A 23,220-nucleotide genomic window follows, 5' to 3' on the forward strand; every position below is an offset into this window, starting at 1 on the left:
AACGCTCGGACTCGATCTTAAAGGTATTTTTCAACCTGATCGATGGATGATTCTATGTTAAAAGTGAAGCGCTTACATTGCAGTGACCAGGGTTCCGGGTCCCTGAGGAGGATGCAGGATCCCTCGGGTCTCTGACCGCCTGGGCAGCCTGTCCCCAGCTTTGGTGACTCCCCTGCCAGCCCCCAGCCCCGGGCCGCGGATCCAAACCCCGGGGCTGGGCTGGGAGGGTCCCCGCGCCGGGCAGGGGCTGCAGCCGCTCCACCGAAGCAGCTCAGCTGTCAGCGGCAGCGCTCGCCCCCAGGATGCCCGGGGGACACAGCACGAAGGGGCACACTGGGGACCCCTCTGCAGCGAGGGACACCAGCACCGGCTCCGCGCAGAGCTCTTCCCGCGGGATGATCTGCCAGGACGACAGCAGGACACGGCAGCGGGACTGCCAGGCGAACACACCGAGCGCAACGCGGGCTTGGGGCGGCGCGGCGAGGAGACAAACTTCCCCGGCGGGGCCGGTCCGGACCCCAGCCCGCCCCAGAGGAGACAAGCCCCCCGATGGGGCCGGCCCGGACCCCACCCCGCTGGGGAACAGACAAACTTCCCCGATGGGGCCGGTCCGGTCCGGACCCCCGCCCCGCCCGCGCCCCGCCCCGGAACCGGGCGCGGCTCCCGCGGGCGGCAGAGCCCGGCGGCTGCGGGCGCCGGCGGAGGGTCCCCGCACGGCGGGTCGGTGTCGGCAGGGTCCCTGCCAGCAGGGTCGCTGCTGTCCCCGCAGCACAGAAAGCCGCCGCGGTAAGGCCGGGGGCGATGGCGGGATTCTCTCGGTCGGGAGAAGTTGCGTTAAACCCTCTGCCGGCGCTGCAGCCCCGCTGAGCATCCCCGCTCCGGCCGGTCAGACGGGCCGGGTGCCCGCGGATGGGGAGCTGCCCGGGCCGTGGCTCGGCGGGCGGCTCGAAGCTGCGGGAGGGATGGCTGAGCGCAGGGATGGAGGCGCGACAGCGGCAGGGAGGTGTAGGTGGGACCCGGTTTGGGCTGCAGGTGTGGCAGCATCGCTGGGACGGGGCCCCGCCGCGCTCTGACCGTGCACGGGGGGAGCCGGTCCGGGATGCGGATGCAGCAGCGCGGTGTCGGTAGATGAAGTCCGGATTGCAGGTGCGACAGTGGAGCGCACAGGTGGGAGCCGGTCCGGCTGCAAACACAGCGGGTAAGGGCTGCGGGTGGTTTGGATTGGCGGTGCTGGATGTAGTTGGGATGGCAGACGGTGTTCAGGTGTGACGTGGTGCCGCTTGCACGTGTGGGTGCAACGTGGTGCAGGTTGCAGGTGTGATGTGCAGGCGGATGTGGTCCTGCTGTGCCTGGGCTGGCACAGCATCTCCCGGCGTGGGGTGGATGGATGGTGTGCCTGCGTTTGGGCTGGGCCACTTTCAGGCTTTTATTTTGACAGATTCTGTTATCCAGTGGTTTTCAGGCAAGGTCTCCCAAGTCCTGCCCAGTTTTCCCACATAGTTCTCTCCAGCCTCATCCTCCCCTTTGCTCAATAACTCTGCAGTGATTCAATGGCTTCTTGCAACATCAGTGTACAGAGCTGAATTCCAGAGCTCGTGGGCGGGGAAGGAGTGCTCAGACACACTGGTTTTAGAAGAAATTCCCCAAAACGGTGCTCGTGGTCGTCCCTCCCTGTACCAGATCAACACTGTAAATTGTATGTTCTTTTTTTGGATTCTTAAGACTGAAGAATTTCTCCGGGTAAACACAGTGCAAAACACCTCAGGCTCCCGGTAGACTGCAAGGAAACTTCTGGCTTAAGTTAGTTGAAAAGGAAAGTTGGAGTCAGCAGAGTTACAGCAAGGTTGCCATCATCCTACTGAACTTGCTCAGAATTTGGGCTGTCTGGCCACTAATCTCATTTCTCTTCCATCAACTTAAGTTTATTTTTCCACTAAACAGAGGCTGCCAAAACTAGAGGGCAGGGGGGAGGGGACCGTAGGAATCTGAGGATATGAGTTTGGTTTGTTTTTTTTTTGGTCCTGTTATAAGTTAATAATCCTATTCTAGGCTGTCATCCAAAAATATTGCTGAAAAAATGCAAGCAGTGTGCAAGACCCATTGTATAAAAGATAATCTAAATGTAGGACAGGAAGAGACCTGGCAGGTCAGCAAATCTAAACACAGAATGATATTATGCCTTATTGCACACGACTGTAATTCATTTGTTGCCAGCCTTCTGGGAAAGGGAAACTTCACAGCTTTATTGAACTGGTGTTATAATCCTTTCTCCAATGTATGGCTTTCTCTTACTTTGTATTTGCACTATGGCTGCGTGGTTCTCACAGTTTGGTGATGTTCTCTTATCAGGGTAGAAATAGGAGTTGCATGCTTTTCTCTTTACTGTGCAATGCCAAACAAGCTGCAGCTTGCTGACTGCTTCCATGAAGCAGGCTCCAGCTTCTGCTGATCCCTGCCAGTTGTGAGCTGGGCTTCTTAATCTCTGACTTCCCTGTGGATAAGCAGAGCTGCAAGGCTCAGAGGTCTGTCCTGTGCTCTCATGCTTTGACATCTCACCTAGGGATAAATCCCTCACCAGGTAGGTGCTGCAATTAACCTCCTCCTCAGGTTCCTCCTGTCTTGTGATGGGGGTGGGAAGCTGGGATTTTTCTCTCCAGGTATCTATCTGACTTTTGTTTTCTGATGTCAGCTCTGATTGTATTCCAGTCATTTTATTAATCCCATTTTTATTGCATATCCCCATGTTCTGTGGTGGTTTGGTATTCCTTCAGCTTTCTCCCATTTGCTCTGTCATGAAGGGAGAAGTTAAGTGGGATTGGAGCCTCCCTCACTTGCAGTAGTGACCCCTGCTACACTCAGACTGACCCCTTCCATTTCACTGATCCTTCCAGGTCTGTACCCTGTTTATTAGAAAATTTTATCTTTTGTTTGCAAACTTATGATTTCACTGGACTGCATAGCAAGTGGCTTCAAATGTGTTGTAAACTGAGCTTTATCCCTGTCTTGTGTGCCAGGTATGCTGGAGAGTTTTCCCAGTGTAGCTGAGCAGAAAATTTTTCTTACCAAAGCAAGCTGAGTTGCATTTTGTCCTTCTTTCCACCCGATTTACTTCCATGGCATCGATTAAGAGATGTGGGGTTTTTCTGCAGTGATTATTCTGTTGATGAGGGATATTTAATCCTACCATTGTCCTGTAACCAGCTGTGAGTAGAAGATGGGTGTAATCCATCAGTGGGTAGCAACACAACGCTGCAGATTGGGCAGTGAACAACATTCATCGAGCTGAGACAGCTGAAGGGACTTCAGACAAAAACTCACTGCTCAAATCTGGGCTCAGGTTAAGCTCCCAATTGAATATCCTTGCTCTTAATATTTGCAGTAGGGTCTATCAATAATGATTCAGAGAAAATACCACTGAATCAACAAAGTCAGGTCATGGGGTCACACAGTGGCACTGAACAAATCCAGCTCTGCTCAGTCCAAAATGCTGCAGTTGGTATGTGCAGATAAACATAAGGAGTTATCCCTGCTCCATTCATTAACATTGTACATTGCTTTTTATATAACCAGGTGAAAAATACCTAAATATTTTGCAGAAGGTAGACACAGCCCTGCAGCATGATACCCCCCTTGTTCAGTGCATGACTACCTGCTTCTGACCTAATATATTATAATCCCTTTGGCATTATCCACCAAGTTCAAGTTTATTCCAGTGTTTCTCAGCATAGCCTGTGCAGCAGTTTATCATACAGTGTTATGAGCTTGGTCTTGCAGAGGCTGCCTTCATCTCCTAATGACCAGAAAATGTACTGAGAGCACCAAGTGCTGCAACAGAGCAAGGGTAACAATCTGTGTTTTAATTTTTCTGAGATTTCTCCAGTCCTGTGCTGTCAAGCAAAATGCCAAGAATAAATTCAGGGAAGGAAACAAGTCACATCAAATTTTGAGCCTTGACTGTCTCCTTCTAATGAGGGGCAGCTTCATGCTCACAGGTCTGGTATGTGGCTGTCACACCATTCCAGTGGTTCCAGTTCTGCAGGCATGCTTTAAGGACTGGAGTTAAGCACAAATTGGAAAGGATTAAAAAAAGCGTTTGGGTGACTTTTCATTGCCTCTCAGGTTCCTTGTCAAGGACAAGTATCCTCTGGCTCCTTTTTGTTAGGAAAAAATAAGTAATGAGCAACAGCCAAGCTTTATGATTGCTACCAGCTTATGTCAGTGGTAGATGAGCTGATTTTATGAAACTGAATACGGAAGAAAATAGGGTGTGGGGCTCAATCATGAGCCCCTGAGTCATAACCTCTACATAGCATCTACAGGAGTGTCCGAAATTAAAAGTAAGTGATTGTGTGATGTGGCAGGCAGATGAGCATTTGTTGCTGCTTTGTCAGCCAGCCTTTTACATCTGCAGAAAGCATCAGGAGAGCATCTAACAGCATGGTGAGTTCTGTTAGATGTAATGAACACATATTGTTCAAGGATTCAGCTGTTTCTACTTTTTTAATACCTGAGCTGACATTTCAAAGTGCTGGGAATGCTGGAGCCACAGATCAATGAGAATCTTTAGCAAGCAATAGTGTTTGCAAAAAGCTCTGTAGCATTTGATGGTATATTTCAAGGTCTCTGATAAACTGGCTGAGCTGATAAAGGACACCAGACAAGCCAGAAGGGACTGAGAGACAATGGATGAAGTTCTCATTCCGTCACTGGAGTCACTCAGCTGAATCTAGAATGTTCAAGGACCCCAGAAGAAATGGCTCACTTCAGAAGGGACATTGCTCCAGCACTATGCCCAGTGTCACAAGTGCAGACAAATGAGGAGCTGCCAAATGCTGTAGCTGGTAAGGCCTGATGTTGAACTTGGCATGGCTGTAATAATTATCACCAGGTGGTACTACTTGGCATTGACTTCCCACTTTTTATTTTTACCAGGACCATTATTCAGCTGGGGTGTGAACAATATTAATTTTTTGTGGAACGTTTGAGGGCAGAGGAGGGATTTGTTCTTTGCATTGCTGCTCCCTTAGATCTGTGAGCAGGTGTCCTCATTCACTCCTTGGTGTTGAGAGGACTTCCCCACAGGGTACACAAGGGGAGTTTCTGCTGATTGTTTGCATTGCTGCTCACAGGGTACCTAGAGACTCTCTGACTCTGCTTTCACCCCAAACCCAACTTGCAGAGCCATCTGTTGCCTCTGCTGCTCCCAAGCTGATGGCTAAGGCTAACATAGGACATCACTGGTGGCAGCTGGCCACCTTGGAACTATGTGGGTCTCCACTTTTGCAGATGGGAAAGCTGAGTCACATTTTAACAAGCAAGGACATCAGAGGAATTTGGAGATCGCTCCAGGAAAGTGTGGGAAAGGAGGCATAACATAAAACCTCTATATTTAGTTGTACATTAAAATGGAAAATGCTGGCAATTTTGCCATTGCAGAGGTCAGACTGTCTGCTCTGCACAAGGAGCCATGGCCACCTGTCCTACCCCTTCCCTGTGTTCTCCAGAGGGAGGGACATTCCAGCCCCACTCCTGTCCCAGGGACTGCAAGTCCAGCCCTTTGTTTGCAGGCACAGCCTCTGCCCAGCAGAGGGGATGAAGGGAGGCAGCAGCAGCAGAGCCCCTGTCCTCTCTCCAGATCAATGAATGAGGTTGGCATCATCTTGATTTGTTTATGTATTTATTTATAATTTTGGTGAGCAGCTCTGCTTTTCTCAGTGCAGCTGAGGCATAACTGTGTTACACTCTGCTCCGTGGGTTAAATTGCATTATTTTTAATGAGGCAGCTATCTCCACACTGCTTCTGTTCTGCTGGTTTCCCTTTCTGGGAGCTGCCTGCTCTTCTCCTGTCCTGCTCTTCTCCTGATCCATTGCTGAGCATTGGCTGGAAGCAGTGAGCTAAGCATTAGCTGTATTTTCTGACAGAGGCTCCAGTGGAAACAGAAGTTCCCATAGCACATGGCAGCAGCTTTTCGTGAGCAGTGCTTCACTTCCCACAGCCTGCTGAGAAGTGACACTGTGGGAAATCAGTCCATCCCACTGCCTGGCCCAGATCAAGGTACTTCCCTTAAATTACAGGATGGCCCCTGCTGCCAGAGGATTTAGTCCCAGGGGTGGGTGCAACTCTCAGGGGCTGGATGGCTGCAGGAGAGGCAAAGCCACAGAGCCCTCCCTGGACCATTCCTTGTGCTCATCCCTGCAGTGCTGAGCCCATTCCCTCTGTCCCACAGGTCCTGTGGGGCACAGGATGGCACTGAGGGGTTCTGGGGTGCAGCTCTGGGTTTTCCCCCCCTCTCAGCCCACAGCTGTACACCCTGGGCTGCTCTGCTGCATCAGCTGTGTGAGTAAACCTCCCTCCTGCCCCAGAAACAGCCACAATCTCCTCTGTGTGTTTCTAGCTCAGAAAAGGCTGATTCATTCTCTGAAGCAGATTAATTACTTCTGCTATTTAGAAAAGAAAAAAAAAAAAAATGAGATAAATCCTTTAGAATTGGTCGGCTTAACTTTCAACTGCGTGCATGATGCAGTGAAGCAAATCTGCTCTGAGCCAGAGCAAAAAAGTTCACTGAGAGTAAGAAACTGGGGTTAAAATATTTACTTGTCATGTCAGCAGTGGGCTCTGCAGTTTAGAAGGTATTTGTGAATGTGTCTTCTTCTTGACTTATATGACAAATGGTGCAAATGTGAGTCTGCCATGAAGGTGAAGTGAGGAATAAATGTTTTTATTCCCTGATACATTTTATAACTTGTTTCCTTTCTGGTTTGTGTCATGCCAATGTGGCAGCCAGCTCCCTGAGTAGCTCTCATTTGAAACCTGGCTGAGCTGTTCCCTTTCTCCCTGGGAATGCTGCTTTCCAGCCTGCCTGGCTCTGCTCTCTTGTTTATGCACTGATGGGCTGTAGTTCCCCATTTCAGAACAAGCTGTCCAATATTCATGAGTTATTTTATATTTACCCAGTCCTGAGGCTTCTTTTGTAAGCCTGGGGATAAATTCTGAGTTTTGTTGTTTCCATTACTGAAAATGGACTGAAGCTCCACAAACATTACCAAGCCTTAAATAAGGCCTCTATTTATCTAGAAGGGAAGGGAAAGGACTAACACAAAGCTAAATTGATTTACAAGCCTGTAATTTCCAAACCCCTGTTCTGATAACACTTATAAGAAAGCAAACCATATGCGTAGAGATGAATCACTTATAGAATTATATCCTAATATTCATTGTATATTAACTTATCAGACAAATATAGTGATTTTCTTCTTGAAGATTAATGACAGCCACATGTTCAGCTGGCATAAAGCACTGCAACTCTTTGGGCTGTGCAAATCTGAGGATGTGATTGAACAACTAATTTCTCTGCAAAGAAAAAAACATTATCTGAAGTGATAAGGAAAAACTGAAGAAGGTCAAAATGATAATCATAAGATCTCCTGCATGTGTAGTAAAGTCATTTTTGACCAAGCATGAGACCTTTCCCATGATTCCCAGTTGGTTGGGCCATATTAAAATCTTTTCACATTAATAAGAAGACTTAGCTAGAACTGGAAAGTTGGTATCTAGGAGAACAATTTTATGCCCTCTCAAAACTGTAACAAAATGAAAGGTTAAGCCCCTTAATGTTTTAGGATTATTGTGTTATGAAATAGGCTCTTCAAACTTTTTTACCCAGCAGTAGAGAAAATACTCTGAAGGCATCTTTGGCGTGGATTAATGTTGAAATCATGCTAAGCCAGCCTTCTTCAAGCATTTATTTTAAACAGCTCAAATGCTTAACTTCTTGAATTAGCAGCTGAGCAGGTTCTCTGACTACCCTTGGTAATGTTCACATCCACACAAGGAAAGTACCTGGCAGTATCTAGGGCTGTTCTCCTTAATGTGTGCAATAGTGCTTCACCCATGCCATTAGGAATCCTGGCTATGGTCAGCCTTATCTGAACAGAAACACTCAGGATGTTTGCATTTGGGCTGTTCACCAGAGGAGATACCAACCCCTGTGATTCAGCAGCAGCTGAATGGAAAAGCTGATCTGGAATCACATTTGCAACCTGTTTGGAGAACAGCTGGAAAAAACACTTCCCCTTTCTGTACCATTCTGGTGTCTTGGTAGCTTTGTTCAGAAGGTTCTCTGTACATATGGATCTGGGTAGCTCTTAGGCTTGGAGATGCCCTCAACCATTTCCCCTGTGGACCTCCAGCAGCAATCTGGTTTCTAGGGAAGAGCTGCTGCCTGCCTGAAGATCTTCACCCTTGTGCAGGTGAGGAGGGTTTGTGCTGTGCTGGAAGGATACAGCTAAACCCTGGGCAGGACCTGCCTGCCTCTCTCCCTCTGGGGCAGGCTCAGAAGGTCTTTTTTCTGTAATTACATCTTCTTGCTGCTGCAGCACCAGCATGTACCAGGGAGCAGAGTTCAGCTGCCTGGCAATGCCTAAGCAGTTCCCGTGCAATTGTAATATATGTATACAGGATAAAGAAACAATAAATATTGGGCTTCTTACCTAATCACATACATCCTTTAGATACCTGCATGTGGGTCTGTGCTCTGGGCAGAACTGCTGGTGCAGTTTGGGATTTTGGCACAGTTTTTTGTCACCACCTTTCCAAATTATGCTCCAAGTTCCTCACAGTTTAATCTCCTGGTTTAATCTCCTCAGTTGGAAGCACCCTCCTCAAAACAGGGTGTTTCTTTCTTTCAGAAGCTTCCTACCAAAAGAACTGCAGAGCCAATGTTATGGATGTTTTAAGCAGATCAGCCCCATTAGACATAGAGTTACCAGAAATATGCTACTGGCAGCAGCACAGTCCTTTATTTTTGTTATCTGAAGTATTCATCAGATAAAGACTACTTCAGAAGGCTATTTTTTTTCCTTCCTCCTTTTAACATCCTCTAAAGTGAATGCAATTCAGCTGCAAAGCAATCAGAGAGCTGGTCTGTGACGAGAGCTGGAGGGATGACTTCAAGGAGAGTAGGGAAATTCAGTAAGAGCCAGCAGCAGTCAGCTCTGCAGTTCCTGTCTTGCTTCTGCAGTTTCCTGAGGATGCCCAGATGTCTCTGCTCCCCACGAGAGAGTAAACTGGCTGCTGTCACTGTGGAAGGTCATCATTAGTTCACCCCATTTACATCCCAGTAGCTCTTTTAGCATCTCCTGCTGCCTTCAATGCATAAGGTTGTGTTACAAAGGCCAGATGCCTTGTGAGCAGGGGGAGGATTTGACTGTCCCTAAATTTGTGTGTCTTTACCCATGCCTAATTCCCCTTCAGTGCCATTTCAGCACTTTGTTTGACACTGCTCCTTCTGCTTACTTAACTCAGAGTTCTGTTCTCAGATGAACAGAGAGATTGAATCATCCAAGTTTATTTCCCTAATTTTTCCCCTGTTGACATGTAGCTGTTATTACTGGCCCCATAGGTGCCAGAGTACCCAACAAAACCCCTCACAGAGATGCATTGTGAATATTGCACCTTGGATCCTTGAATGCTGTCTGTGCTGATGTTTAGTGATTTAGAAGGGAGTGATAGGAGGTATTTTAGGCAGGATCACACAGAAACTGCCTTTGCAGCAGACCTCTGGCTGGCACAGGTCTCTCTGCCAGCCTGAAATGAGCTGGGTGTCCCCTTTCCAAAAGCCTTGACACGACTTCCTTGAAAAGACACTGGCATGGGAATAAATTTGTCACAGAAACGTAGAGCAGAGAGAAGACACTGATTACTGTCATTAGAAATAATCTAATTCCTAAAGGCAAATGGGTTGTATTTGTGTCTGTTTAATTGGGTTCCTGAATTTTGTGGAGCAGCCATGTGGGCAGTGCAGCCATTGCACTGTGGTTCAGAGGCAGCAGAGTGATACTCAAAAAGGAGAGGGTCTCAGCTATACTTTACCTAACATGGAACTAAACTCTTAGTTCTTGATGTAATCTGTTTGATTTTGGTGTGTTCAGGGGACCACCAAATCAGCTGCTAGAAAATTTGGGGAAAATTGGGCTGATTTACTAGGGAAAAAACATTCAGCCCTCTCTCTGAGCAGCTTGAAAGTTCATGTCCATGTGGCAGAGGAACAGTACAGCCTGAGAGCTGGTTTTCCTGCTTTTCAGCCCAATTTCTCTACTTCTTTTTTGTTTTCTTGGGGTTTTTTAGGGGCCTGTTGTGGAGTTTTGTTGGGTGGGGTTTTTTCATGTTGGAAATGATGGAACCTTTCTAGAAGGAAAGATAATTTCTGAAATTCTTAGACCCAGCTTCAGATGAAATCTGATGGGACCTGACTGATAACCTTTTACATTACTTCCATGGTTTTCAAGGACAGGAATTTGCACCATCACAATCCTTTCTTTGCAGGATTTTCTTTTTCCTCTTTAAATTTTATTTTTTTCCACTAAAACTTGCTGTGAGCCTGGTCCTGCTCCTGCGAGCCAGATTAACAACTAATCTTTTGAGGACTTGGGGATTACACTTCAGGAGTGCATGAAATGTAAAGGGACATTCATTTGCTGTTGTAAAACCCATCCTGAATTAACAATAGTCTTGGATTGTATGGACACACCCCCAGAGTGTTTCCTCTGGCAGGATGGGGGATTATGCAGAGTCATTTCCCTGGACATTACATTGTTATGGTGAAACTGTTTTAATTAGAAAGCACGTGGGCAATTTGGTCTCTTAAAGACCAACTGAATTTGGACCAAAGGGCAGACAGATCAGTGTATTTCTAATAGTGGTGGAGTCGTGTTCATGTACACAAGGGTTGAGTTTCCCACCTAAGGCAGGAAGACTCTTGATGTGGGTTTCAATTTTTGATCTGGGAGGTTCAGTTCAGGGTAGAACCTCACAGAGTAAGAAATAAACATTTGAAGCCCAACTGCTACCCCTGAGCCAGGCAGGAGGCCTGTGCTTAAATGGGCCATGTTGAAATATTCACAATTTAATAATGACTGGGTTTCAGTAAACACCTCCCAAGAGTCTAAGTGGATGCACTTTGCAGCTGTGGCTCACAAAATGGGTTTCACATAAAATATCAGTCAGAAAGGCACAGAGATGTTTTCTGTAAAAAAGGGCTTTTAATGTCTTCAGAGCCTGCTCAGCCTATAAAAACTGGGCTGGACTAAAGCTCAGCAGGACCTTAGTGGTGCTCCATGAGAGCAGGATTCTTGTCATCGAGCCCCTGCCCAGAGTACACTGCCTGAGCTCCCAGCCTTTGCCATGTGGGCCCTCTCCCAGGGTGGGCAGCCTTGGGATAGACATCCTCAGTATTTTAAGCTGTCCTGGTTCCTCCAGCATTGCAAAGACCCCTGAGGTCTTGCACTGTTTAAAGCTCTGGTGCCACAAAGCTGGAAAACCCAGAGCAGCTTATGCAAGATGCAAGGGGCTGTCCCCACCCACACCCATGCTCTCCATCCCACCACCCTGCATCCTCTTTTGTCCTTCTCATTGTTCTTCCTTTCCTTGGCCAGATCATTACCCTGCTTTGGTCATTTCCCTGCTTTGAGTCCCCCCATGCCAGGAGTGCTTTTTCATACTGGCACAGAGGTGGAGTGGGGGCAAGGCTCCCACCTTCCCTGCCCACGGGGAAGGGACACCCTCCCAGCCACAGGCTGAATGAGAAGGATGACAAATGACATGCAAATGCCTTCCCTGGAGGCTACAGAAAAGTCACTTCCTTGCACCTTTCCCAAGAGTGGTATTTGCATTCTGTCAGACACTGACATCCTGTTGAACTTTCTTAGAGCTTGCAAATTATAGAGACACTCATTTGGGGATTTATACTATTGACTGAAGGTTGCTTGGTGGAGAGGAGAAAATGAGCTGGCTGGGGAAGAGAAGGCTCACACAACTGGTTGGGAAGTATCCTTCCATGTGAGAGAGACAAGGGAATAATTTGGCTGCAGCTCTGAGGTAGGAATTCTTCCCTCTGACAGTTTTCTCTGTCCTCTTGGCATCCTGTGGGGGTTTTTAAAAACATCAACAAAAAAAAAAAAAAAAAAGGCAATAAAAGGGTTTTGGCTCTCATATCTGCTTGTGTGACAGCTTCCCACAGAGCAAAGCCTGGAGTCTTAGAAAGTTGCTGCTGCATTGTCCATGTTGCTGGGTTACAATTTCTGCTCCTCACATGACCCCACATCATAATAATAAATTGCATCCCAAAATGCTGAATGGTGCTGGAATTGCTGACAAATGGAGCTGCTGCCTCTGCCTGAGAGTGTGGGCACTGGAGCAGGGGAGTCTCCAGACCCACCTTACTCCCAGTGAGAGTTTTCATGGCATCTGGATCCAAGTTCCATTCCCTTCTGGCTGGAGTCAGGATGCCCCTCTGGCTCCCATGGGCCTGCTGGCAGCAGCACTGGGGAAGGATCAGGGTCCAGCACAGCTCGGGGCTGGCACTCTGTGTGTGGGGCCAGTGCTGGCCACCACCCCCCATCCCTCCAGCCTGGAGTCTGCTGTGCCTGCCAGGGTCTGTGGTAGCATGAGAGGGTGCCCAGGGTTCATACCCACCATGGAGAGCTTCTGTCTGCTTTGTCTGACTTGGCACTCACACAGATAAGCCAATTCCCCCCCGCCAGTGACAGTGGCCATTACAGAAACAAAATCTGACAGCTGCACCAGTCTGGTTTAAACCTGGCTCACCACGTTAAGGGAAGTGATTATTGAGTGTCTTCATGCTTACAATAACAAAGAGTGGTTTCAAACCCATTTGAAGCTAAGCTCATGGAACCTCTCATATAAATAAGGGTTTAGAGGCCACTGAAGATCCTGACACAAACACCCTTGAGCATCTCACTTAAGCTTGATTTGTTTGTGGTTCTTTAGCAGTCCAATGAGAAATTTATTTGAAGAAAAAGGCACTGGTGATTTTTTTATTTTTGTTTTTTTTTACTGGTGGAGTCAAACCTGTTGTCACTCCACTGCTACCAGTCCATATTGAATGGACACCTTTACCCATTCTGTGAGACATCACACAATACTGTAGCTTGTATTTGTCCAGGAGAGAAAAGCTGTGCTGGCACACAGCATCCTGGTAGTGATGAATGGGACTGAATCAGAACAATATGTTTTTCCTTTATTTGTGAAAGAATAAGCTATACTGTCAAAGTACAAATTTATATCAATATGGCCACTCTTTGCCTATGCACTGAAGTCCTTTTCTGGGCATGTGCTCCCAGCAGAAGGCATTGCCAGCCCTGTGCCAGGCCCAGTCAGAGGGTGGATGGCACAGTTCTGCCCAGCAGCTGTAGCAGGGTGTGTGTCCATGCTCCTTATTTCCTAAAGACAAAATATTCCCCATAATGGTTTGCAGCACTGCTGAGGCCACAGCTGACCTGGGCTGTGTTGTGAGAGCTCCTGTGGGCTATGCCAAAGCAAAGCACAGTGTGCCAGAGACCTCATGGACTTCTTCAGTGCTGAAGAACAAGAGTGGGCACTCATTCCAAAATTAATTCTATTCCACTTTTCATTTTTTTATCATAAATCACACACTCTGGCCTCTGATACAGGTGATTTACAGAATGTGTAGATCTAAAGGCTGCTGAGGCTACTGGCCATGACAGCAGAAGGATGGAGCAGCACTTGGTTTGATGCTGGGCCAAGGTCTGTTGTGCAAACCATGCCTTTGGTTTGCTTGTCTGAATTTCCCACCATGTCCTTCTCCTCAGCTGCCCTGAGAGACTGAGAATGCTGCTGGTTCCTGCAGACACCAATGGGCCCACACCAAGGGGTCAGACTGGTGTCTAAAATAGAGTTTTTTGGTTTCCCCCAGTTTCTTGGTGCATGGGAGGATGATTTGTTGGCCTTTATGTGGGTGAGCTCTTCTGACACTGCATAGGAAAACAACAGCACAAATGAAAGCAAAAAGAGAGGGAAACACATCACACTTCCAGAAGGGATTTTGGAAAGCACAAAGCCAGGATGTTGTTTCTTTTTAGGGGCTGAGTAGTCTGACATGTTGCAAAATACAAAGGCTTGGCATATTCCCAGCAGCAGAGGGAAAGCTGGAAGTACCCAGAAGTGAAACCTGTCATTAGCAGCCAGCCAGGCAGAACGGGCTCTGAGTGCCAGGAACAGCATGGCAGGGGGACTGAGCAGCATAAAGGAGCTTTTCTCACCCTGGCAGCACTGTGGAGGGGAGCAGAGGGTGGTGAGGGCAGCATGTGGGATTGGGATGCTCCCAGAATTCTTCAAAGGGTGGCAAGGAGCTGCTGTTCCCCCTCACACACACCAGCCTTAAAATCTCATTCTTCTGCATAGGCAGTGGGTCTGCTCCCCAAAAAGCCAGAATGGTTTTGACCTGTTTTCTCTCTTTGGTTTTCACTCAATTATACTTAGCTGCCCTGAGAAATCTCTTTTTACATGTCCTCCCCAGTCCTTGCTGTGATCCGTGCCATCCTGCAGGCATGCAATAATTTAGGCTGAAAGCTGTGCTGTGCAGCTCTGTTCTCCACAGCTTCACAGGATGGAAGAACTATTGATGTGCCCTGATTTATCTCCCACAGATGTCATCTCCCTAGGAGTGGACTTGAAGGACAGAGAGGCACAGAAAACTGAATCTGGGAAGCACCTGATTTAGAAAGAAAGGAGGAAATTTTCCAGACCAGGTTAGATAGTTGCAGGGAACATTATAACTTTGCAAACCCAGTGATCTAAGGAGTTGGCACCATGAATTGTGATGTTGCTGTTGCCACGTGCAAGAACACAAACCCTCAAGATACCTTTATGTTTCCCAAAGGAATCTCCTAAAATTAAGAGTACTTTTACATTGATGCTTTAGACCTTACAGCAACCTTCCAGTATCTGAAGGGGGCCTAGAGGGAAGGCAGAGAGAGATTCTCCATCAGGAACTGCAGTGACAGGACAAGGAGTAATGGGTACAGATTGAAAGAGGGGGAAATTTTTGCTGTGAGGGTAACTGGACACTGTCACAGATTGCCCAGAGAGGTTGTGGATGCCACAGCCTTGGCATCCAGACCAGGCTGGATGGGGCTTTGAGCAGCCTGGTCTGATGGGAGATGCCCATTGTAAGGGGAATGGGACTAGAAGATCTTTAGGGTCCATTCTAACCCCTTAACATTCTGTGATTTCCCATTGTGGCTAATCAAGCCCTGAGGGTGAGAAGATGAGGAGAGGATTGCATTTAAGACATGTAGATGTGGCACCTGGGGACCTGGTTTAGTGGTGCTGGGTTAATGGTTGACTTGATGATCTTAGAGGTCTTTAATCTAGCCTGAAGTGTTCCGTGATTCCTGGTGGTGGCTGTGAGTGTCCCCACACTGTCAGAGTGAGCCCAAGGGAGCAGCACCCAGCCCCAGAGCTGAGCAGGCAGCTGGGGAGGCAGAGGGTGGGTGCTGCAGGCATGGTCAGACACAGGGGCTGGAGACACTGCTGCCACCATCATAGCCCCTCTCTGCCCTGGAAACAAAAACCAAAGCTCCCCATGCCCTTCTGCTGGCCAGAGGTGAGGTGTATTCAGCTGTCCTGTCTGGTTTTGTCAGGGCACTTTCCTTCCTTCAGCCAACAATAGCCTCTGTGAGCCAGCCAGATAGATGTGTTCCATTTCAGTCCTTGTCTGGCTCACTCTGCTGAGATCATTTACCTGCTAACAAGCTCCTGTGGTCAGAGATAAAAGGCAAAACCAGCAGCCCTTTAAGGACGTATCCGAACATCTTTGCAACACTTTGCTTCGTGGAAAATATGGGAAGATGTTGCATTCACAATATATCACTCATATCTGTGTTTGTAAACAGATTTATCACACCATCTGCAGAGTTGTATTTCCATGTCCTCCATATTCATTTCCTTTCCATTTATATAGTACAGCTCCTGTTTATTTTATTCCCCTTTTACAATTAGATACATTAGCTACCTTTATCCTTTCCTACAAAACGAGTGCAGTGTCTGTGGGGAATATTTTAATCAATCCAGTTTGTTCATTTTAATGCATAAAAACACAAGCCAGGACTGTTTGGAGAGGTGCTGCCTGGTTCTGTTTCTCATCTCTTCACATCTGTGCAGAGCAGGTGGGAGGGAAGGATAATTCACAACAAATCTGCTGGTAAACAGGATGCTCTCTCGATATTTCCTGTCTCCTGTTGCACTGGTGGGGCTTAATTTTCAGGAATCAGCTAAGCCTGAGGTCAATAATGCTGTTGTAATTTCTCTGACTTGCTGTAGCTGATACATTATAATACAAATACAATATAATGAGGCATTCATACATCTGGGAGCAAAAAGTCATTCTGCTTTGTTATCTGGCTGAATAAGAAATGTTTAGTCGTGTTCAAATGAAAAAAAAAAAAAAAAAAAACAAAACGGTTTGCTGAGTATACAAAGAAGTGACACAAGAGAAGTGCAGCCACTTCTGCAGCCCCCTGGGCTGGCCAACACTCAGGTCAGAGGGTCCTCAATGCTGGCCTGCACTGAAGGTCCAGTTTGAGCCCAGCACTGGAAGGGGATGGCTGGGCTCCATGCACAGCCTGGGGGGAAATCTGGCTGCTGGTGGAATTCCCATGACTGTAGATTTGCAGTCACCATGACTGGTGAGAGGTGCTGCTGCCCCATCCCCAGGGCTGTGAACCTGGGGCAGGAGATTTTTGCTTCTCTTCCAGTGAGGAGGATTTCTCTTTTCCTTTGCATCGAGCCTAACCCAAATTCCTGGGTTTGAATACAGGGGAGGGATCGGGGTTGACTAATCCCAACAAGAATTTAACCAAGAGTGAGTAAGGGCTCTGGGCTGCAGGGAGTGATGACAAATCTTGGAAACTCAAGCCTGTGCTTTGGCAGGGAGGTTTGTTTGGGGATTGGTTGGGTTGGTTTTTTTATGGTCCTTTTTATCACTTTTCAGATGTACAGTGTGTTCTCAGATGGTATATTTGCCACTTCATGTTTTTGGATCGTGACCATCATTTTTTCAGCTAGCAGAACAGGGAGCAACTGGGTGCTTGGCCAGCTTCTTTCCCACTGAAGCAAAAGAAAACTCTGCAAAAGGGTTTTTCCAGAGCTCTCTAAATGGATTTTCTGTCACCATATCCTGCTAACTCTTCCACCCCTCTGACCTCTCAATGCAGACTTTGATGCTGTGAGCTGCCAGAAAGTCCCACCATCATATTTTCTCAGGGAAATTTTTCAAGTGTCCTACCCCATCACACTTTGAATCTTTCCAAGAGTCATATTTAGGCCTATAATATCATGCCTATCACTAATCAGTAAGCAAATCTTTTGGCTGTGTATTTGCCAAGGGGAGATTGCCAAAATGACTCTGGGTAAAACAGAAGCCGTGCAGCTCTGCTGCAGGGAAGGAGCCAGGACCTTTCTCAATGGCACAGTCCCCAGGAAAAATCACAAGGCAGGCTTTAAAATGAATTTTTTTCCAGCTAGTCTAAAGAGTCCATCCTTTATCTTGGCTTTCTGGAAAAAAAAAAACTTCCAAAGATTACTTAGTTTAGATTTTGCAAGCATTTTCTCTTGTCACTGCTGGGTTAGAAAGCCTTGTGCTCGAGCTGGGAAGGGAAAATAAAAGTCTCCTATAATCCCTTCAGCCCCCTAATTGCTGAGTTTTGGGGCCAACTGGCCCCAGGTTATTTTGAGCTCTTTGCAGGCTCAGCAGCAGGGGAACAGAGGTACTGATGGTGTGGCAGGACGAGGAGGTAGCATCAATTTTTGTGGGGCAAGCTGTCATCTCTGGGAGCAATTCAGCTTTAAAACAGAATCACAGATTCACAAAATATTCTGAGTTGGAAGAGACCCACAAGGATCATCAAATCCAACTCTTAAGTGAACTGCCCATTTGGGGATCAAATCCACAACCTTGGCATTATTAGCACTGTGCTCTGACCAACTGAGCTAATCTCAGTGGCCAAAACAATTGCATGCAGCTTTGAAAAGGACCTGCATTGTATGACTTGATCCCTGTGAGTCTGAGAAATAATAATCCTGCTTAAAACCATAAAATCTGGCACCAAGAGTTGCACTTGGCTTTGCACTTTCTCTGAGCTGAAGCAGTTCCTGGCCTTGCTGGCTGCTGGTGGCTGGCTGGACAGGCCATGTCCTCCAGGGAGAGGGGCTATTGCTCCCCATCTCCAAAAAGGTGCTCTGCTGTTTTCACAGCCAGCCTCCTGCTGCTGTACCTGCACTCACAGCCTGTCAGGCTCTCACATTGTCAGGCATGAATACCATGTGTACAAACATATTTGCTATTACAGCAGACAGGAAGGGATTAAGTGGGTGCTATAAAATTAACCTCAACGTCAGTCAAAAGAAACAAAAGTGAAAAAGGAACAGGGTAATCAGATGCTCTTATGAACAGGATATGCTCAAAATGATTTCTTCATCCCATTACAAATGCTTAGAAACTGCACAGCCTCTCCAGCACAGTGAGATTTTTGAAGTGGTTTAATGGGCATTAGGAGTTCAGAGCTTATCATGCTGCTTCCAAACTTATCCTTTCACTGCTTGAAAATAGGTAGTGGCAATTGATTGGTGTAAATTGGCTTCTTTTAAAGTTGTATTTGCTGGCTTGGATGTGCTAAAAGTCTCTCCACAGAGTCTTCAGAGCCTGAATGTAATGTGTGTGGTTAAGGTGGGGATATATTGAGTTTCTTCAACAGAGGACTGGTTGCAGTGTGTGCCCTACATGCTGGAGAGCTGGGACCTGCTGTAGTTGGGCTTTATATCCCAATTACTGGATAGTTTTAGGTCAGTCCAGACAAACTTCTCACTTTGTCTTATCTTTTCCTTTCAGAACAAACCCTTCACGATGTCAATCAAAAAGGAAGGTGCCCACAAGAAGTGGGCTGCCCTGAAGGAGAAACTGGGACCCCAGGAGACTGACCAGTCCGAGGCCAACCTGGAAAATGCAGAGCCAGAGCTGTGCATCCGTCTGCTACAAATGCCCTCGGTGGTGAACTACTCCGGGCTGAAGAAGAGGCTGGAGAACAGTGACGATGCCTGGATGGTTCAGTTCCTGGAGCTGTCTGGGCTGGACCTGCTGCTGGAGGCCCTGGACAGGCTGTCTGGGCGAGGAGTGGCCAGGATATCTGATGCCTTGCTCCAGCTCACCTGCATTAGCTGTGTGCGAGCGGTCATGAACTCCCACAAAGGCATAGAATACATTGTGAGCAACGAGGGCTACGTCAGAAAACTCTTCCAAGGTGAGGAGACATCTTCATCCATCCCATGTGCATCAGGAGGGGCACTTTCCTGTTCTTATCCTCCTGCCCTGCACCAGCCTAGTTGGAAATGGTCGGTCACAACTGATTTATGAGATTGTTTTCTTCTTTAAAATAAAACTGCTATGAAATCATGTTGCCTTTGCCACCCAGTGCTATTTCCACACAAATATTGTCATAGTATACTGAGAAGCTGGGGATAAACACAGCTGTATACAGGCATGAAAATTCTTCAGCACCTTTGGTTGTCAGCAGACATTTGCTGTTCAGTCTTTGAGAGCCCCAAAGGCAGAGGAGAGGAACTGAAAGGGTTTGGATTCTTGTAGCCTGTAAAGAGGAGGGAAAGTGGCATGTTTGGACTCATCAGGGTCTGCTCTGTGTGCTGCTCACTCTGCTCCTTCTGGAAGATGGTGGCTAACACCACTTACATTCTCCTGCCATTCACTTGGCTCATTGTTAGCTTTGAAATTCATCTCGTAGAACTTATTGTACAGCACTTAATGGTGCTGGTGCTGGAAGGATAACTTCTGTGGTGCTTCACAGAGATCTCAGCTGTACTCAGAAACCCTCATTAATAGCTTTTTAAAATGCATTTAGTCTGAAAACTGACTTGCTTCCCTCCTCAATTTTGAAGTCCCCATCCTTCCTCTTCACCTGAGTTTTCTTAGCCTGTATAAAATATGGGCCTGGCATTTTTGTACTGTGAAAACAGGGGGGTATCCTGGACTTTTCAGTGTTGAAGCTTCTTTGTGCTTTAATATGGGAAAAATAAGACAACCTAATACACTCCCTTCTAGCTCCTAGGGCTCACAGAGAAAGAGTAGTGCAAAAAGGAAATACATGGGGACCCATTGGAACAATTTCTCTAACTCATATGCATATTAAGCTTTTCTGCACTAAAAATAAGAGTCATTAATCAAAGAAAATTGTTCATCTGCTGTTCTAGAAAATACCCATATGTGAAAATGGGAAATAAGTTTTGTGAATGCTGAAAAATCTTGGCTGCTGTTGCAGCATGTCAATAGGGCATGAAAAAGACGAATAACTATGAGCTGCACCAAAATGCCAGTGGGATACCTGTAGCATTTACTGTTCCCACTAGAACTTACCATCACATAATGCTATTGGGGTAGAATATCTGTACATTAAGAAATTTCCCATCCTCCTTCAGTCTCTTTTTTACTACTGCTCATAATCCATGTAGCAGAAGACACTGAGATTAAGAACATTAATGTTATTATAAATTCTGCTTTGTTTTGTTTTGTTTTTCCTACAGCACTTGACACAACTAATGTCATGGTCAAAAAGCAAATATTTGAGCTCCTGGCTGCACTGTGCATTTACTCATCAGATGGCCACTCTTTGGCTCTGGATGCCTTAGACCATTACAAGGCAAGTGTTTGGTTGGGACAAGGAGGAATGGCTCAGCTTTGATCCATGCAGACAGATCTATGTACCACAAAAAAGGGTGGGGAAAAAAGTTTATTTTGCATTATTTTGGTAAGAGAAGTAGGGGTTTATAAAGTGAAAGCTGTAGGAAGTTTTTTGTAGTGAGTGTAGGTCTATAGTGCTGTTCTGTGACTTGTGTGGACAGAAGAGTGCCAACCACAAGGTGCTTTCTGGCAACAAAAGCACCACCAGATCAGCAGAATAAATCGTGCCACATCCACAGGTTTCAGTGCCCACGAGCTCAGGTATGTGCATCAGTTATCAGAAAGCACAGAGGGATCCAAGAGGTGTTTTCAGTGACTTTCTCTGCCAACCAGCCCCTGCTCCATAATGAACAAATTCTGCTTTCACCTGTGTCTTCCTGTCTTGTGCACAGAGGGATAAACTGAGCATTTCAGATGCCAGTTCCATCTGAGAGCCTGCACCACATCATGGGCATTTCTGTCTATGTAGACCATTCTTGTCCTGATATCAGTTGTGTCACCAACAGAGTGTGAAGAACCAGCAGTATCGGTTCAGCATCATCATGAACGAGCTGTCCAACACAGACAATGTGCCATACATGGTGACACTGCTGAGTGCTATCAATGCCATCATCCTGGGGACAGAAGAGCTGAGAACAAGGACACAAATCAGAAATGAGTTCATAGGTAAGGATGTTTGTTACACTTCACCCTGGAGAAAGTCAGTTACCAAATGGGTTTTTTTTCAGATGTATCCATAAGGTGACTGAAGGGACTGGGGAGCAAAACTGCAAATATTAATTTTCTTCTTTCTTTTGACCTTTATTTTCAACAGTCTTTCTGTCCCGAGATTTTTTTTAACTTTGCTTCTTTCCTGTAGCTTTGATCTTTTCTGGAATCCCAGCAGCACCTAAGCTTCTTCAGAACATTTCTGTAACCAACCATCTTATGTAGTCACATTTACATATATTACAACTACTTGAAAGAGTTGATAAAATTTCTTCACTCTCAGTCTGCCTAGTTGAGCCACAGAAGCTGTCCCATGGTTCAGAAGTTCTTTCCAGCTGCTAAAATCCCAGGCTCCTAGGTACCATTGTTGGGATTCACTCACATGCTGGGTGCATCTGAGTTGGTGACCCTGGGCTCCCTTTCTCTCTATGTAGATCAAGGAATATTTGACTGTATCAGACTGATTTTAGATATCTAAAGTGACTGAGGTCACTTGTGCCCCAAAAGTGCCCCTCAGTAACCCCATGGGAACTGTACAGTGTTTCACACAGGTGCTGCAGAGGTGTGCTGTGGTATCTCATAATTTACCAGATTATTCTACCCACTTTGATAGATCCATCTGAAGATATTTTTACTTTTTCTCTCTGCAAAAAGCATAACATATATAAAGATCATAACAAATAAGTACCAAGTAGGTCATAATACAACTATATCTGTTTTTTCACTTGCCAGGGCTTCAGCTGTTGGATGTTTTAGACAAGCTAAGGTAAGGATGTCTACTTAATTTTTTTTTAAATGAGATTGACAGTGAAGTAGCTGTGAAAACTTAATACTTACCCAACCTTCTGTTGTGTGAAGTGCAGTGTGCCTGGGTAGAGTGGACCATGCTTGTGTGCACCCATTCCATGGGAGCTAGAGGCATTTGGCCAGTGTTAAGATGCTCTTGCCAACAACAGTGTCACGGGGACAGCTGTTGGCACAGATGGCATGCACAGAGGCTCTGGGCACAGATGGACTAGCAATGTCCTCAATGAGGCTGTTTCAGACTGAGTCTGAAGCAATGCTTTGGGCTCACTGAGCAGCTCACTGTGTTCAAAATCTCTTCACTGCTGCTGTTGGTCCCAGAAGCATCCAGCTAAAACAATTTATTAATGCATATATGAATGTAATTTTAAAATTATGTTCTATCAGAAACATTTGTGATAAGTTCTAATTGCAGTTATCCATGTAACTGGAATTGCTCCACCCAGCACCATAAAAATTAGGGAAGAGAAGATCTTTTAATAGCAACTGCAAAATATTAACACTGAGTGGTCTTGAGAGTGCTGATAAAGTCAAGTCTAGAGGGTCTGTGGTTTTTTAAAATCAAATTTTAAGTAACAGAGAAGGAGGTTTTTCAAATAGAAACATCACTGGAATATTTTCCATTAGTCTTGACTTTAAAAAAATAAAGGTGGCAGCCTGATTTCCAAAAGGTCATTCTGTTGCTACAGCTCCAAGAAGAATTCCATAGCAAGCCTATACTGGGCCAGGTTATGCCATGAGAAGTCCCATTCCTTTGATGTGTTGATTGTAGGAAGAGGTACATTCAGTTCAAGAAAGGATGAACTGATGGCATCTCATCCTTTATAAATAAGAGTTGGGTACTTTCAACACCAACTGGCTGAGTCTGAAAGGCAAAGAGACAAAAGCCATTTAACAAAAACAAAAAATTAGTGAAGGGCTCTCCAATGAAAAGGAATGCTGTAATATTGCAGAGACATCGAGGAGGAGGATCTGCTTATCCAGTGTGACACATTTGAGGAGTTCAAAATAGAGGATGATGAGGAATTATTAAGGATATGTGATGGGATAAACATGAATGATCATCATGAGGTCTTTTCATCTCTCTTCAATAAAGTAAGTTGCCCCTTGCATGGGGTGTGAGGTCACTCAATGGCAAAGT

The 23,220-nt window shown here is 46.3% G+C and overlaps 2 protein-coding genes across 5 annotated transcripts in view; both read left to right on the forward strand.

Moving 5' to 3' along the window:
* Positions 1–649: 649 nt before the first annotated feature.
* Positions 650–23,220, forward strand: part of LOC306802956 (inverted formin-2-like) — a gene marked incomplete at its 3' end in the record, with an annotated part of 40,427 nt that continues 17,856 nt past the window's right edge. For 2 of the 4 annotated variants that reach the window (XM_079307693.1, XM_079307694.1), the window contains exons 1-6: positions 660–786; positions 18,708–19,116; positions 20,411–20,526; positions 21,074–21,233; positions 22,008–22,041; positions 23,033–23,174. In XM_079307693.1, the coding sequence (XP_079163819.1) occupies positions 18,723–19,116; positions 20,411–20,526; positions 21,074–21,233; positions 22,008–22,041; positions 23,033–23,174 (846 nt within the window). In that variant the 5' untranslated portion in view covers positions 660–786; positions 18,708–18,722. Of the gene's footprint in view, positions 787–18,707; positions 19,117–20,410; positions 20,527–21,073; positions 21,234–22,007; positions 22,046–23,032; positions 23,175–23,220 lie in introns of those variants that run through there. The other 2 variants (XM_079307695.1, XM_079307696.1) reach the window with 2 other exon arrangements.
* LOC306802957 (inverted formin-2-like) overlaps positions 20,696–23,220 on the forward strand; it is a 52,914-nt gene continuing 50,389 nt past the window's right edge. Inside the window, exon 1 of the mRNA XM_079307700.1 lies at positions 20,696–20,706. The gene's annotated coding sequence lies outside the window, so the exon portion shown is untranslated. The remainder of the gene's footprint in view (positions 20,707–23,220) is intronic.

The sequence above is a fragment of the Erithacus rubecula genome (genome assembly GCF_903797595.1).
Source record: "Erithacus rubecula genome assembly, chromosome: 6".
Classification (NCBI taxonomy): Eukaryota; Metazoa; Chordata; class Aves; order Passeriformes; family Muscicapidae; genus Erithacus; species Erithacus rubecula.